Source organism: Embiotoca jacksoni, unplaced genomic scaffold, assembly GCF_022577435.1.
Source record: "Embiotoca jacksoni isolate LCO1_2020_lvr unplaced genomic scaffold, fEmbJac1.0.p SCAF_29, whole genome shotgun sequence".
In the NCBI taxonomy this organism is placed as follows: Eukaryota; Metazoa; Chordata; class Actinopteri; family Embiotocidae; genus Embiotoca; species Embiotoca jacksoni.
Genome location: NW_027185380.1, coordinates 3,037,459 through 3,053,464, shown reverse-complemented (window position 1 = coordinate 3,053,464; position 16,006 = coordinate 3,037,459). Strand labels below are relative to the sequence as shown.

Below are 16,006 nucleotides of genomic sequence, written 5' to 3'. Positions count from 1 at the left end.
CGAGCGCACGAAATGTCTCGCGCCTGCGCGGTGGACACGTTCTCCGCTCAATGTTGTTTTTGTCGGAGCCGTGTTGGTGTTGCTGCCGCAAGTTCAAGTCAAACCCAAAATGGAAGTGACAGCGCCGATGCTTTGCGTCTTATTTCTTTTTTTTGCGTCAGAAAGTCGCTCCGAGTCGGTGACGAGACGACTGAACACGGTGAGAGCCGAAGGCTGGCGAACAACACGGTGTCTGGCGACGGTCACGTTAGCGTAGCGTTAGCTCGCGGAGCGTCCAGCTGTCAGGATGCAGGACGGTGTGATTCACCCTCACCTCTCTGTGTGTTTGTGCTCCTCTTCACTTGTAGGAAAACATCCTCATTAACGTGACAGCGGGCACGCTGGCGGACACGCAGCTGCACGGTTCCAACAACTTACAGGTATAAAAAAAACAAACAGATAAAAGTCTTTTTTTTTTTTTTCTTTTTTTCTGGGAAGCAGTCGAGCCTCAAGTCCTGTTGTCTTTTATTTCAGATCAATCTGAACATCTCGGTGGGTGAAGAGCAGGTGTTGGTCAATGACGTCCCGGTGGAGCTGTCAGGCGTCACGAGGTTCACCTGTCCAGCTCTGCTGCGTGAGTTTCAGCACATCTCCCCGACACGTGACTCCGATCAGTCCGAGTACTTATATTTACTACGTAAACCAGAGAAAATACTCTGGTCAGTCCGAGTACTTTATTTACTACGTAAACCAGAGAAAATACTCTGGTCAGTCCGAGTACTTTATTTACTACGTAAACCAGAGAAAATACTCTCTGCACCTGTTAAAAGTCCTTTCGTTACTATGGTTACAAATTCAGCAGGACTTCTTTGTTTCCTCCACATCATATTGTTGAGCGCTTCCTCGTGTCAGTCCAGTAGTTTGATATAAAACACTCGAGGAGCTGCTGTGGCCCCATTAAACCCGTTTAGTACGTTGAACATGTGTTGTTCTTTTATTTTTAAATAATCTCTCCGGTCCTTTCTGTTGCTTATTGATGAATGTTTATTTCCTTATTTCAAGTTTCTGCTGCTCACTTCATGAACTCGTTGACTGAGGTTGTTGACACCGTTTTGAATGAGGGTCTTGTGTGTTGCAGTGGACAGCATCAACGGGAGCAGCGAGTTTGAGTCGGGGGACTTGGTGTGGACCGTCACCCGGGTGATGGTGAGCCAGAACCGGCTGTACAGCGACTCGGAGGAGGTGGTGGCTCTTCAAGTGTACAGTGAAGTGATAGAGATGGAGGGCAAAGAGGTAAACACCTCGAACTCTTAACAGGTTGGACTGAAATGACTGAAAGTATCACGTACGTGCGTCCCAGATGTTGATGTGAAAACAGGAAACTTATCTGTAGGTGTTAGGACCTCGCTTGTCTTTTCTCTTTCAGAACAAATGTTGTAGTTTAATCATAAAGAATATACACGGAGAACCTGGTTCTGTGGCATATTTCAAGAAGTCCAAGCCGATTATTTTAAAGGTCCTCTCTAGAAGGAGTGAGAAACGCTGCTGATAAGCCAAAAGAAAGACCGTTTGAAAGATACTGACTCTGATGTGTCAGTTTGGTTTAACTTATTGTGTTCTACATGACAACAATTATAATTCAGGTGAAATTACAAATGAACTTTAAGATTTATGGAGGACTCTTGTCAGGAGGGTGAGTAAAGAAATGCAATAAAAAAAAAGAAAATAAATGTCTTTCCAATGTGCTATTAGTCGGTTGGTAGTTTCACGAACGCATTCAGACGCTCCAAAGGTAAATTAGTTGATTTTTTTTTTTTCTTTGTTGCATTTGACTTTGTGTCATTTAGGTCCAGCAGCCTGACATGTGTGAAGTGAAAATACTGATGAGCCCGGACTTCCAGAAGCTGGCTCAGTTCACCAACATCTACCCCATCGGTCACAGCGAGATCTTCAGGGTTCCCAGAGAAAATGATGTGGTCGTCACAGATCCTCCAAATTTCAGGAAAGGTTGGTTTTGGTTGAGTCCTAATTACTATTACGCAGATACTGCGTCCCAGTCCAGCTGAGGGCCTCAGGACTGCTTTTTTCTTCTGCCCTGTTTATATCAGATGAGGAACAGCTGATCTCCCAGACCACCAGCCAGTACCCTCTGAAGCACACAGACACCACCCAGGAAGAGACCGCAGCCCCGGGGAAGCTCCCAGAGACTCCCCTGCGAATGGACCCCGACCTGCTGTATGATGTCAGATATGATGAAGAATTTGATGACAGAGACCAGAGACAGCCCGATCCCACTCCACCCAAGGAATTTCTATCTTCTTACTCTGTAAGTTGGAGCAGACTGAACAGACGGGTCGAGCCGTCTCAGCAGGACGTGTCAGATGTAGTTTGTTATGTGGACCGAAGAATTTCTAGATCCCTGGAAAAACAGGCTGCTGGGTGTCAGTCGTCAAAGTGTGTGTGTGTGTGTGTGTGTGTGTGTGTGTGTGTGTGTGTGTGTGTGTGTGTGTGTGCGCGCGCGTGTGCACACTTACTAGAAATACTAGTGAGCACAGACGGCTCCACATGACGGAGTTCTCATCCCTTACTTCCTGACTTTTGCCGTGTATCACGCCTGATTTCCTCCTCCTGCTTTGTTGTCTTTAAGTGTGCATGCACCTCCCCAGAACCCAGCAGAAGCCGAGGGCTTCATGAAGCTCATGTGTCATGTCCTCCTCCCATCAGGCCATGTGTCAGTGGGTGGAGCAGACCCGGGAGCGTCTGCGGCGCTTCTGCTCCGAGTCGCTGCCGCTCTTCTTCCTGGTCATGTGGGTGGTGGTGATCGGCGTCGTCGGATCAGCGGTCATCGTCAAGATCTTGGACATGTTCTTCCCAACTTGTGAACACAAGTGAGTTTACGGCATCGGGTTTGTGAACAAGTGATCCCGAAGGTGGACCTTTCCTTCGCTGACTATCTTCAAACTGGTTTTATTCTGTTACAGGCACATTTTCCACCTGAACCCTGTCACTCTAATGCCAGAGGACGAGAAGCACAACCTGCTGGAGAACATAGAAATAGAAGCAGAGGAAGAAGACGAGAAGAAGCCTTGAAAGAGGATTGACTGAACCAGCTCCCTCCAGTTTGTTCTTATCTGTTCCTTAACCTCCTGCTTCACCCCACTTCAGCATGGCCTGGTTTGTTCCAAGTTTATATTCAGATCTGTGACCTACCGCAGCTTTTCACTTCCGTTTACTCTTTACACATCAGCCATGAGCGAGTTTAAACGGTTCCAGGGAAATTCTATAAATGTAGTCATACAATCAAGTCCCAAATGGTGCCGTGATGGACAGCCGACAGCTGTCACCAGCATCACCTCATCGTCAGCTCAGAAAACCTCCTTCCTCCTGTGATTGGTCACATCGTTTCTAAAAGTCCCTTTTTAATGACTTTACATTGTTACCTGCCTTTAAAGTAGTGACGGAGAGAAAACAGCTTTACCGCCTCCACAAACATGCTGCAGCTTATTCCTTCCACATTTCTCATTGTTATTGTCTAAAAACAACAATTAAAGAAGCAAATATCAGACAGGTAGAAAGGATCTACGATGGTATTTCTTTAATTTAGGAATAAAAAAGACAACCTTTGGTTTTAATTGACTGTTTTCTGGTTTGGCGCAGTGACTTCCTCTTACCACAAGGTTGCCAGGCAACCAAGGGAGATCACTTTGCAAAAAAAAAAATCAAATAAGTGCATTTCCTAAAATGTCAAACTTTCCCTTTAAGCCAACATTTAACAAGGAAAGCAGTAAGAAATAAAGGTTTGATGTAAATCCATGACAGCTAAAGAAACTCCACCATGTGATGACATCAGAACCTTCAGAACTGAAACTAAATGGACCTAAAAGTTGGTTTTTGGAGGTTTTCTTCTCTTTCTTTTCTAATTTTCTGGCTGTTTGTTGTCACCAAATCCGCTTCAGGAAAAAGCTGCTAGTCAGTCTGTGTCTGTTTAACCAATGAATCGGAACAAACTGAGCTGTGTCGAGGCTGAAAACATGTCGCAGTTCTGTAAAGGTCGCACGTTTCTTTTGCAATCCCATTTTCTCTTTTTCCCCCGCCCGAAATTGTTCCCCGCAGCTGGAAAGCTCTAACTGCACTACGATGAGTTCATTCACGATATCATACTGGCACCGCTGAGCTTCTCATGTTGATTGTCTTCTTCACTGTTGCCTCTGTAACTAGTTTTGGGGATTCGATCACTGAAGGGGTGATTTTATTGTATTTTATTTTGATGCGTTTTGTGTGTGTGTGTGGCTTCCTGTTATTGGAGAATGTGAGTGATGTTGTTCAAGATGTCTATGCACTCTAAACATTACGAGACAAACCACTGCTCTGAATGGACTCGTGTCAAATACAGTACAAAACACGACTGAAAATTCAACATATGAATTACTGTTGAAAGAAAGAACCTCACTGAACGATTCGTAGGTGCGATGGTCTGCAGGACCAAACAGGTGGACAGAATATCAGTCAGAAATGTGGGCTTTCTTATTCCTAAACTCAGCATTAACTTGCGCTTTGTGTGTGCGTCTGTGAGTGTGCGTCATTTCCATAATTGTCACACTTTTTAAAAAGACACCATAAAGGTTTGAGCTTGTGTCCCTGTGAGCGGCGAGGTCCCGTCGTCTCCTCTGAGCTCAGTGAAGCTACAGAATGCATGATGTGCTGCATGTGTAGTGTAACTGGTGGGCGCGGTTAACTGCTCCATCAGCGAGTTATACATTTAAACTAGGGAACTGCATGATGACTCAACACGGCATTGGAGTCGCCTCAAATTCCAGACTGATCAACTCTCTGTTGTAGATAACACGAAATCAGCCTGAAAGGCAAACGATGTATTCGGCATGAATTCAGACTGACGAATTAAACGACAAAATATGTTTTCATTTGCACTTTGTTTAAACGGCGTTCGATTCATGTGTTATTTCTTTTCACATCCATGTGCATAAATTGTATGAATTACACCTGGACTGTGCATTTGAGTCTGAAGTCGTGCTGATTAAAGGCTTTCCTCACGACCATCACATCCATGATGATTGTGCTGTGAATCAGGTGAGCAGGAAGCCTCCATGACGACAAGTCTTCTTCATTCAAACATCCTCTACAGGAACATCCGGAGTCCTGCTGAGGGACATGTTAGCAGCTAGAGCCAGAGCTCAAGCAGCTGATGGTCAGCTGATGGCACCACATGGAGACTGAAGAAGTCACCACTCAGTTCTTTTAAGACACCAATGTAACGGACGGTTACAGCACCGTGAACAATCTAGCATGGGTTGGACTCTGGCTACGTTCATATGGGATTAAATTATCAATCACTCTTGATCCATCAAAATTACAAGGTGGTCAAACCACTAGTCGAGATGCGAGAACTCAACATTACCTTCGAGGGTTATAGTTTTACACAACACACATAATGAGAAGTAAACAAACTTGTCAGAAAACGGTGATGTCCACAAACATGGTCAACTTTATTTATAGAAATATCTTGTTAGTGTTAGAAGAATTTACATCTCCAAACATGTGAGAAGCTCACGGTTTCAAATAAAATGAAGTGCAAAAAAAAAAAAAAGAGAAAAGGAATGACAATTGATTTGTTCTCCAGTATCTCTGGATGATAATGTTCTTCATGGCGAAGCAGACTTTAACACACAAGTTGTTATTGTCACCATGTTTCTGGAATCATTGTTTTGGCAGCCTTTTATATTATCGTTATTTGTCTTTATGTTGGAACACATTTTCAAACATTTTGTAATTGAAATGATTTTCATGGAGTCCAAGGAAGCGATCAACTGTCACTCAGAGCTCCAACAACATTAATATCATGAGAAGCTGCTGTATGTTCAAAGGCACTTCTTTACTTAATGTAATAAACCTACTTCTCATTCAAGTTGCAGCCTGACACACACACACACACACACACACACACACACACACACACACACACACCACCTGCTGGCTTTTTTTTCAGCAGGACCCGAACTCTTCAATCCACTTTTCGTACTTCTCCAGGTCCGCTGCAGACACAGACTTGGACACTTTCCTCAGAGCGGACTCAAAGTCCTCCATGGTGGTGGGCATGTGCATTTCGTCCCGGGAGATGTTGCGGATCTCCTCTGGCGTGAGGCCCTCGATTCTTCGCCTCATGGCCATCAGAGAGGCGTCCCTGCATCACAGGATCGCTTTCAGTGACAGATCTTTACACAAATGTTTCTGAATCCTTCATTAACCCTCTCACTTTAAATTAAAGCACAGGAGCTTTAAACGACTCCAGGTTTCTAAAAGAAGCTGTAAGTTAACTAAGTTGGGAAACAAGCAAAAAAAGATTCATTTGTGAATGTGTTCATTCAACATTTAGAAAATGCCCTCAAAAGGCTGTAAAATAGAAGAATATAAAACTACATTGATGGTGGTGACCAGCAGATGAAGATGCTGAGCCTTTTTTTAAATTTTTTTTTTTATCTATGAACATCTTGTTTTGCGTCCGTACTGTTTGCTGAGGAAGCTGCTGGGGTCCACTTCATTTTCCAGAATGGACTGACTGACCTGGACACGTTGGTGATGTCAGCTCCTGAGTAACCCTCCATCTGCTCCGCGATCTTGTCCAAGTCCACGTCGCTGGCCAGCTCCAGCTCCTTCAGGTTGATGCGCAGCAGCTCCACTCGGCCCGTCGCTGCAGATACAGAGGCAGCAGTGAGGCCCGGGACACACTCCGGCAAACGGCTTACAGACGGGCTTAACTGTGTCTGTCTGAACCGGCTGCCGGTCCGACAGCACATCAGGGAGTGTCCCTTTCATAGCGGACATCGGTAATGAATCTTCGAGGTCTGATAGGTGATGAGTTGCGAGATTTTTTTGTTCACCCACGTTCAGAGCGAGCCACACCGACATCGGCACGGAGGAAGTGGAGTCGGCGGGAAACCCTAACCAGCCTGGAGTCGCTGCAGACTGCAGCCAACCAGAACACAGCTCAAGTTAAGACTGGTTCAGACAGCTGCAGGTCCAGCAGTCACCGTGACGACATGGAGAAACTAAAGAGCCTTTCATCTGGGGCCAGTTTCATATCCACATTTATAGTGTTACACCAATCTCAAATTTACTTTTAAATTAGTCACAAGCAAGTTAGACAGTTTCTCAATAATAAAGACGGACTTCTTTGAAGTTTAAAAAAACAAACAGCGACACTACCTCAACGCTCACAGAAATAAGACCTGTTTCAATTGTAGCATTTGGTGTTTAACAGCACTAACTTGTGGCAAATTGACTTTTTCTTTCGTATATCTACATTCTTTATGCTTTAAAATATCCTAACTGTTACATTCCTTATGCAGAAGCATTCATTTTCTGCTGGAGTGAACAAATGTTCGAGGTTCCAGATGTCCCGTCATGGAGCTGCATGTCTCTGCTCTGCGCTTGTCGTCTCCACCAACAGTTCTTCTCTTCTATCTCTATGCTGTCCTTTTCTCTCTCTGCTCTCCTCTCACCCCAACTGGTCGAGACAGATGCTCCGCCCACCTCTGAGCCCGGTTCTGTTAACAGAAGCTCTGCCCACCTCAGTCTGGTTCTGTCAACAGAAGCTCCGCCCACCTCTGAGCCTGGTTCTGTCGGAGGTTTCTTCCTGTTAAAGGGAGTTTTTCTTCCCTCTGTTGGAGGTTGTTTTCCCTTAAAGAGGAGTTTTTTTCCCCTCCTAGCTTATGTGGGAATTGTTGAATTGTTGGGTTTCTCTGTATAATATTATAAAGTCCTGCTGTAAAGGCTTCAATGTGTTAAATGCCATGAAATAACCAGTGTTGTGATTTGGCGCTTTATAAATAAAATTGAATTGAATTGAAATGTTCAGTCATGTTTTGTAGTTTAAAATCATTTACCCAGGATTTATAGCAGTATTTTGGAACTTCAGATAGGCGTGAGCTGAACGTTGTGCAACAGATAAAAAGAACTGTTGAATACCATTGTGAATAGTAATTCCTAAACTTGAGGCTTATTCATGTTGTATTGTGCATACAATACAGTCGGACCAGGAAGAATTGAAGCACATATTACAGCAGCACAAAAGTAATTACTGCCAAAGCTGCATGTGAGGAATGTGGAGGCTGACAGCTGATGTTTACTGCAGGACTTAATGCGTGGAGGTTCATCTGTGACTCCACACTGTCCAATTAGTAAAGGTGCAATTAAAACGCTCGTAATCAAGTGAGCCCGTTTCGGCCGTTGCTCTTAACATGTTTTCTGGTCGTTCAATAATTCTGCAGTTCAAATTAAAGTCTGCAGTAACATTTCAAATGAATCCCATTTCTTGGCGTGGTGCTCTGAACAGATGGCCGACAGTACTTGAGGGCAGAGGGATGTAGATCCTCTTCTCCAGCCGTCTCCTCAGGGCCTCGTCGATGTCCCAGGGGAAGTTGGTGGCAGCGAGCACCATCACCATCTTCGATGGGTCGTCGTTCTCCGACGCTCCACCGACACCTTCAGAGAAGCCACAGCAGATAAAAACCTCTCAACACGTTCCTTAATCCTTCGTCGTGTTTCTGAAGATAAAACAGTACAAAGGCGGGCAATGCCGCGAAAGTTCTAATTGAACACGTTTCATCTATTTCTTTTTTTTTTTAACTCGTAAAATGATTTAAAAAGAAAAGAAAATTTTAGGACCAAATGCAAGTTTTAGTAAATCAAATAGTGATTGTGTTATTTTGTACCGTCCATCTGCACCAGCAGCTCAGCTTTGACTCTCCTGCTGGCCTCATGCTCCTCTGAAGTTCCTCTGCGGCTGCACATGGAGTCGATTTCATCAATGAAGATTGTAGTGGGAGCATAAAAGCGCGCCTGTACGAGAACACATGCAATGACTTAGTCAAGGAAAAAAAAACTGTATGAAGAGAGTACGATATCGACTGTACAAAACTGGGAGGTTTTCACATAAATGTGTGTGGTTATGCTTTGATCAACATATAATAATATGATATAACCCCACTGACAAAATAATGTCATCGTTAAGAAAAATCAATGTGACGGGGAGCTTCATAATGAATTGTATTTCAATTGTGATTAAGTGCTTTTTGACCACTACAGGGCTCCAAAACAGACTCAGATCTGACAAATGAAAGCAAATCCAAAGTAAAGCTCTAAATTAGTCAGATTGACGTCGCGCAGGAACCCTAATGATGCCAAGGATGTCCAGAAGGACGTGACGAGCCAACGTGGGTGAGCTCACCATTTCGAAGAGAAGGCGGACCAGCTTCTCCGACTCTCCTCTGTACTTGGAGGTGAGAGTAGATGAGGAGACGTTGAAGAACGTGGTTCTGCATTCAGTAGCAACTGCTTTGGCCAAAAGTGTTTTCCCTGTGCCAGGTGGTCCCACCATGAGCACTCCCTTAAGGGGGACATGACTTCCATGTAAAACAATTCGTATGATAAAAGCAATAACCCAAAACTCTCTTCAAATCGGTACCTTCCACGGCCTCCGAATGCCTTTGAAAAACGCTGGCATCCACATCGGCAACACAACCGCTTCTTTCAGGAGTTTTTTGGCATCTTCCAAGTCTGCGATGTCGTCCCTGAAGAAACAGGTCAGACAGAGATAACGTTTGGCAGTTCTCCAGGAGGCTGCTCATCATTCAGAAATGCTCACGAAGCACGCAACCAAGTGAAAACAGGCTGGACGTTGAACTGGCCGTTTCTGAACATAGTCGCTTTTTTTTTTCCGGTTGTAGAAGAGTGAAGTGAAACTGTACCGATGAGCTACTGGTGCAGCTTAAACTACTTTGGCCATCCATAGTTTCACGGACTAACAAGACCAGCTACTTTAAAAAGAGCTGAAATGCCTGATGTTCAGGAACCCAGCAGCTGAGCTTCTTCGCATTCACCGTCGCCACATTCAGGTAGAAAACTAGATTTTCTGGAGGTTTAGGGTTAACGTTTGTCCATTCATAAATTCATTTTGGGCTTTTATTCCACTTGAAGTAACGTGAAGAGCGAGCGGCATTCACCCGTGACGTCACCCATCGGTTTATGCTGTTCTGAAGCATCACGTTCAGTGTTTTGTCCGTCGCCATCTTGCTTCCTACTACCGAGGACACTGCACCTGCCCACCTCTAACGGAAACCTGAACGGCCCACGGGTCTGTCAATCAAACAGACACACCCCCAAACATACTGCTTTTTGACAATTATATGACTTGTAGAAAAGAAATGACTGACTTTTAATGAGAGCAGTTGAATGGGAGTCTATGGAGCGTTTTTGGAGCCGACCTGTGGCGGCCCTCGGTATTACAGCTTATGGCACGACGTCCACTTTTACCTACAGTCCCTGGTTGATAGTCATTTCAACCTTATACCCACATTACTGCATATTGGATGCCTTTCATTATAGTTTCAATATGTAGGTTATATCTAAACATGTCATAGATATGAAAAATAAACATTAGTTTTTAGCGGGTTTTTTTTTTAATCATTTTAGCAATTGCATGTTATTAAAGGAGAAAGTGTGGACTACACATGTATGTGGGCTATAATCATATTTTATCAATAAGTTAACAGAGCATTAGTTTTCATGTAGACTCTCTCCCAACGACGGTAAACGAAACTCACGTGACTTCTTTTCAATACAATCTATAATGAAATGTCACTGAACATTATCGATGTTATAAAAAGACAAACTCGGCGTTAAAAGTCGGAGGTGGCGGTAGCAGCACCGCAGCAGCACAGTGGGTCGTCCCAGAAGAGACCTGGACCGGGCCGATCTCAACACCAGAAACATTATTAATGGCCAAGACAGCAAATCAGTAGCCGACAGAGTCCACCTACCATTTCACATTTGGATTCTGAGATATAATATCTCTTTCGAGAGCTTCCACGAGGTCTTTATCATATCCCGTCCCATCGAACTTTTTCACTTCTTTCTCCTGAACATCTGCTTTGTTCTGAGAGGCAGAAAAACCAAAACATCATTACTCTCTAAATGTGCTGCGGGGTTCCTCCGCCCACAGAAATATGGAAAGACGAGCGAAGTGGTGAGTAAACAAGCCGCATGTAGATGTTGTGTATGAATATACTGTATAATGTACCATAAAAGACAAAGTATGTGTTGCCGTGTTGTCGTGCACCTTATCCTCCTTTGCTTTGCCAGCAGCCTCCCTCTTGTCTTTGCCCTTGGAAGGTTTGCTTCGGTCCCCGTTGGCCCCCCGAGGCGAGTTCCTCTGTTGGGCCCTCACAGACACACTCAGGCGGCTGTTGGCAGGTTTGCTCTCTTTGTAGGCGTTAGCGGGACGCCTGGCCGGACAAGGAGAGTGTCTGGGAAAGAAAGATGGGTGCCGTTAACAACAACCGGGATCCTTTCCAGTCAACTTTTTACCTCTGAAACAATGACAGCCGTTTATCCTCTTCATTCACGCAAGAGCACTAAAACCGCTGAGTCAAGCATTTTCAAATATCGTTGTTTTTTTTATTATTATTTATTGCGGCAGTTCCAGTTTCAAATGACTGAATAACCAGATAAAATTATTTCTAAAAGTTCCTGCATAGTCTGCGTACCAAATCAATATTTATAAATTCTCTTGAAGGCAGAGGCCGTATGAAAATGCTCAACGTGTGTGTTGATGCAACCAAAGTTATAAATGGAAAACAACAAATGAAGCCAGAACAAAGCGTCAGTGTGAGTTTTACAGAGCAGCTCTGTGATTTTGGGGGGGGGGGGGGGGGGGGGGGGCTCACATCACTAATCCCACTCATATGACTGCAAACAGCTTATCCAGCACCGACCACAGGCTGGTTCAGAAACTTCCTTCAGCAGGAGTTGAGTGTTTTCAGGTGTAACGTCCTACCTGGGATCCACATGTACCGGCCGCATGTCGCCGTCATCCAGCTGACTGGGTTTTGCTGGTGTCGCGTCCAGCTGGAAGTTCTCCAGAGTCGACATGATGTCCTGAACTTGTCGATTCTCTTCACTAATTTCTTGCCACAACTGGAAGACACACAGATAGACAGATGAGGAGCCAGGACTCCTTCCTGATCCAATACCTCATTACTGCCATATTTACCTGCCGCCATATTTACCTGCTGCCACATTTACCTGCTGCTATATTTACCTGCCGCTATATTTACCTGCCGCTATATTTACCTCCTGCCATATTTACCTGCCGCCATATTTACCTGCTGCCATATTTACCTGCCGCCATATTTACCTGCCGCCATATTTACCTGCCACCACATTTACCTGCCGCCATATTTACCTGCCGCCATATTTACCTGCTGCCATATTTACCTGCTGCCATATTTACCTCCCGCCATATTTACCTGCCGCCACATTTACCTGCCGCCATATTTACCTGCCGCCATATTTACCTGCCGCCACATTTACCTGCCGCCATATTTACCTGCCGCCATATTTACCTGCCGCCACATTTACCTGCCGCCATATTTACCTGCTGCCATATTTACCTGCCATATTTACCTCCTGCCATATTTACCTGCCGCCACATTTACCTGCCGCCACATTTACCTGCCGCCACATTTACCTGCCGCCATATTTACCTGCTGCCATATTTACCTGCCATATTTACCTCCCGCCATATTTACCTGCCGCCACATTTACCTGCCGCCACATTTACCTGCCACCACATTTACCTGCCGCCACATTTACCTGCTGCCATCTCTGCTGAAAGCTGCCGTCTCTCACAGTGTACACGTGTTTCTTGATTTGCTCCAGCAGTCCCTGATAGAGAACGCTGGCCGAGCTGTAGTTTCCCAGCAGAGCGTATTCCCTGGCCAGCTTCACGTTCTCGCTGATCTCCCGTAGACTCATGCTGCTGAGGACACAGAGCATACAGTTAGCACGCTGACCCGTCGGCATGGTAACCGATACCAACAAACCTGCTGCAAAATCTGTTCCTTTTTTCTGCAACAGTTGTAAAAAAAAAAAGACTGAAAACTAAAAAAAACAATATCGGATGAAGACAAAATAGATGAAATGTCAATCCCTTTACGATCGGAGGAACCTTCATGCAGTTCCAGAACCGAGGCCCACAACATGTTCGGTACCATCCCGAGGCTCAGGAACTTTTAGGATGGGACTTACTCCGGGCAGCGACGAAAAGGTCTACCACTGATGGGCCACTTTAAATGTGGATGTCCGCATTAGTGGCGGTAAATTAGTTGTAGATGTAGTGAGTTAAAGCAGAAATCTCTCGGTGGACGCTGAACTGCCAAGAAAGAAGAGGGTTGTTTTTTTTTTCCTCCAAGTTTTCCTGCTCGCGGAGCCAAAACTACATTTTTACATCATTCACGAGCATCTGGGAAACAGATGGAAGGAAACACCTGATGTGCCTCTCAAACCCGGAATATTCCAGAATATTCCAGAATATTCCAGATGGACGTTTTTGAGAGGTCGGAGAAGCCGGTTTGATGTGGCAACGTTTGAGGTGAAAGGAAGAAATATACTTTCTCCAGAAAGAGGAAGTTTCTTCTGGAACGGGAACTTTCCCAAATCCCAGCGGCCTGAACGCTGCCAGCTGCTTTAGACCGAAACAGACGCAACCTGTTGAGAAAGACAGGCGAGTCTCGCTCCTCGACCCTGCTCCTCGTTCCGGTCCTCCTCGCCGTCCTCCTCAGCCCTCGGTGCTCCTCCTCAGCCCTCAGCGCTCCTCCTCGGCCCTCCTCCTCGCTCCAGTCCTCCTCGGCGCTCCTCGCTCTGGTCCTCGGCGCTCCTCGCTCTGGTCCTCGGCGCTCCTCTTCGGCGCTCCTCCTCGCCGTCCTCCTCGGCGCTCCTCGCTCCGGTCCTCAGCGCTCCTCCTCAGCCCTCCTCCTCGGCCCTCGGCGCTCCTCCTCGGCCCTCCTCCTTGCTTCGGTCCTCCTCGGTGCTCCTCGCTCTGGTCCTCCTCGCTTCGGTCCTCCTTGGCCCTCGGCGTTCCTCCTCGGCGCTCCTCCTCGCCGTCCTCCTCGGCCCTCGGCGCTCCTCGCTCCGGTCCTCCTTGGCCCTCCTCCTCGGTGCTCCTCCTCGGCCCTCGGCGCTCCTCCTCGGCGCTCCTCCTCGGCCCTCTGTGCTCCTCCTTGGCCCTCGGCGCTCCTCCTCGGCGCTCCTCCTCGCTCCCGCCCAGGAATCAAACATCCGCCGTCCTCAGACGTCAGCTCAGCCCCCGTGGTTCTGGTTCGGTTGTCATTGGATGTTGATTTGAGGAGAAGCATCAGCTGAGGAGGTGACTCCATCTCCTCCTCTCCGGCTGCACTTCTTCAGTCACGGACGCTCCATCGAATAAAGACGGACCGATATCTAAAACGCGGTAAAATGTTCCTCGTCCAGAACGTCCGCTGCACTCCTACTTTGAATATTGGAGACGCAGCTCGCTGCAATACGGCGAAGGAGAGGAGGATGAAGTTCAGCCGAGTCCCCGGTGACCCAGGAAGAGTTGAAGCCGCGAGTTCTTCAGGACGCGATGCGGCACGCGTCACATGACGCTGCATTAACGCTGCAATGATGGAAATGTGCATCAAAAGAAGAACACTTTCTCTTTTGAAATAAAGCTCTTTGGAAGGTCACGTGATCAGCTCGCCTGATCTTTGCAGAGCTTCGTACCTTTGAGGACGGACGGCAGGAACCTTTAACCTTCTTAAAAAGGTTCCTGGTCGGTTTAACGACAACGTGGATGAATGAGATCTTTTTGAAGCGATTACAGGAACACCAGCTCACATGATTATGTCATTGTTTGAAGAGAGACATGAAACAGCAAGAAGCTAAGGGGGTAGTGGAGGAGGAGAATGAGGAGGAGGAGGAGGAGGGGGGGGGGGGGGTATCAACGCATTCTTCAATTTAGGTATTTGTATGATTATTAGGATTAAGACCCGTTTCCACATCCAACACACCGACCACTGCTTTCAGTTGAACCTTCTGCAGAGATTAGACGGAGCCTCGACCCAGTAGGACCCCAACACGTCCAGTACAGCAGCTCTGCAGTTCTGGATCACAGAACCTCCGTTTGTGGTAAAGTTACATTAACATGGACGTTGAATGAATCCCGCCCTGTCAGAGCTGCACGGTACTCAGCCGTGTTACAACCACCGAACCGAACCGAACCGTAACTTAAACATGGAGGCTATTTTCTCGATCTGGTACTGAAAACAGCAGGAAACTGGAAAGTTGGAGACGAACCTGTACGTGTCGGATTTCTAACCCGGTCCGTGTTCGGTTCCTGACCGGTTTCTGACCCGTGTTCGGTTCCTGACCGGTTTCTAACCGGTTTCTGATCCGGTCCGTGTTCGGTTTCTACTTAACTTTTCAGATGGACCCGGAGAGTCGCAGCAGCTCCTGGGAGAAATTAAAAAAAGAGGCTCCAGAGAAAACGACGTCCAACCAAACCGAACCGAACCGAACCGAACACGGGGACGTCAGATGTCCCGGCGATCACGGAAGTCGGTCACCAGCACGTTCCGTATGCAAATTTATCAACCAACTGGAGGGAAAGTTTTCACTTCCGCCCTCAACAACCTTCAAAATAATAGCGCCAAGTGGTCGACGGACAGAAAAACAAGTTGGACAGATGACAACATCTGGAAACGGAGCAACAGCTGCAGTTATACTTCAGGCACATAAAGTATTCATAAAGATTCTGGTAATAACAGTTTCTCCTTATGACGAAAATCTAAGAAAAGTTTTAAAATGAAGATGAGATCCTTCATTATTGCAGTTATTAAATGGACGAGCAACTCAAAGAGGAATAATGATTTAAAGAGGAGAAGAGTGCAACGAGGTAGGACAAATGTAGGCTTTATGATTTTATTTTAACTTTATGGAACAAAATTTAAATATACAAACAATGCAGACATGCGCTCGATATAATACCATACAGAAAAAACAAGTTTGTGGATTCATTTCAATTCAATTCAATTTTATTTTATTTTATTTATATAGCGCCAAATCACAACACAGGTTATTTCATGGCACTTAAACACATTAAAGTTGTTACAGTTGAACTTTACAACATTATACAGAGAAACCCAACAATTCA

At 45.9% G+C, this 16,006-nt stretch overlaps 2 protein-coding genes across 5 annotated transcripts; one reads left to right on the top strand and one right to left on the bottom strand.

Annotated features, from left to right (window-relative positions):
- Positions 1-33: 33 nt before the first annotated feature.
- On the top strand, positions 34-5,039 carry ginm1 (glycoprotein integral membrane 1). Its single transcript, XM_069161547.1, has 8 exons — positions 34-199; positions 348-419; positions 514-613; positions 1,118-1,272; positions 1,827-1,986; positions 2,088-2,305; positions 2,704-2,867; positions 2,961-5,039. The coding sequence occupies exons 1-8, from the start codon at positions 110-112 to the stop codon at positions 3,067-3,069; spliced, it is 1,068 nt and encodes a 355-aa protein (XP_069017648.1). The 5' UTR covers positions 34-109; the 3' UTR covers positions 3,070-5,039.
- A 423-nt stretch (positions 5,040-5,462) lies between these two features.
- katna1 (katanin p60 (ATPase containing) subunit A 1) lies at positions 5,463-15,427 on the bottom strand. Of its 4 annotated transcripts, XM_069161546.1 has the most exons (12): positions 15,151-15,427; positions 13,084-14,470; positions 12,649-12,811; positions 11,831-11,970; positions 11,114-11,300; positions 10,815-10,930; positions 9,461-9,566; positions 9,224-9,382; positions 8,709-8,835; positions 8,344-8,478; positions 6,559-6,685; positions 5,463-6,178 (listed from the first exon to the last, which is right to left on the bottom strand). In XM_069161546.1, the coding sequence occupies exons 3-12, from the start codon at positions 12,808-12,810 to the stop codon at positions 5,980-5,982; spliced, it is 1,458 nt and encodes a 485-aa protein (XP_069017647.1). In that variant the 5' UTR covers position 12,811; positions 13,084-14,470; positions 15,151-15,427; the 3' UTR covers positions 5,463-5,979. The 4 variants fall into 4 exon arrangements, with proteins under 4 accessions (XP_069017647.1, XP_069017645.1, XP_069017646.1 ...); XM_069161544.1 differs by lacking the exon at positions 13,084-14,470 and having other exon boundaries at positions 12,649-12,814; XM_069161545.1 differs by lacking the exon at positions 13,084-14,470.
- Positions 15,428-16,006: the final 579 nt, after the last annotated feature.

Bases quoted from the DNA above. Each gene is read 5' to 3' on its own strand.
- ginm1 (XM_069161547.1), top strand. From the start codon at position 110: ATGGAAGTGACAGCGCCGATGCTTTGCGTCTTATTTCTTTTTTTTGCG. The intron at 420-513 runs GTATAAAAAAAA...CTTTTATTTCAG, and splicing joins ACGGTTCCAACAACTTACAG to ATCAATCTGAACATCTCGGT. The intron at 1,273-1,826 runs GTAAACACCTCG...TGTGTCATTTAG, and splicing joins TAGAGATGGAGGGCAAAGAG to GTCCAGCAGCCTGACATGTG.
- katna1 (XM_069161543.1), bottom strand. From the start codon at position 12,858: ATGCCGACGGGTCAGCGTGCTAACTGTATGCTCTGTGTCCTCAGCAGC. The intron at 11,301-11,830 runs GTAGGACGTTAC...TTTCTTTCCCAG, and splicing joins CCGGTACATGTGGATCCCAG to ACACTCTCCTTGTCCGGCCA. The intron at 8,479-8,708 runs GTACAAAATAAC...GCTTCTCTGAAG, and splicing joins GCTGCTGGTGCAGATGGACG to GTGTCGGTGGAGCGTCGGAG.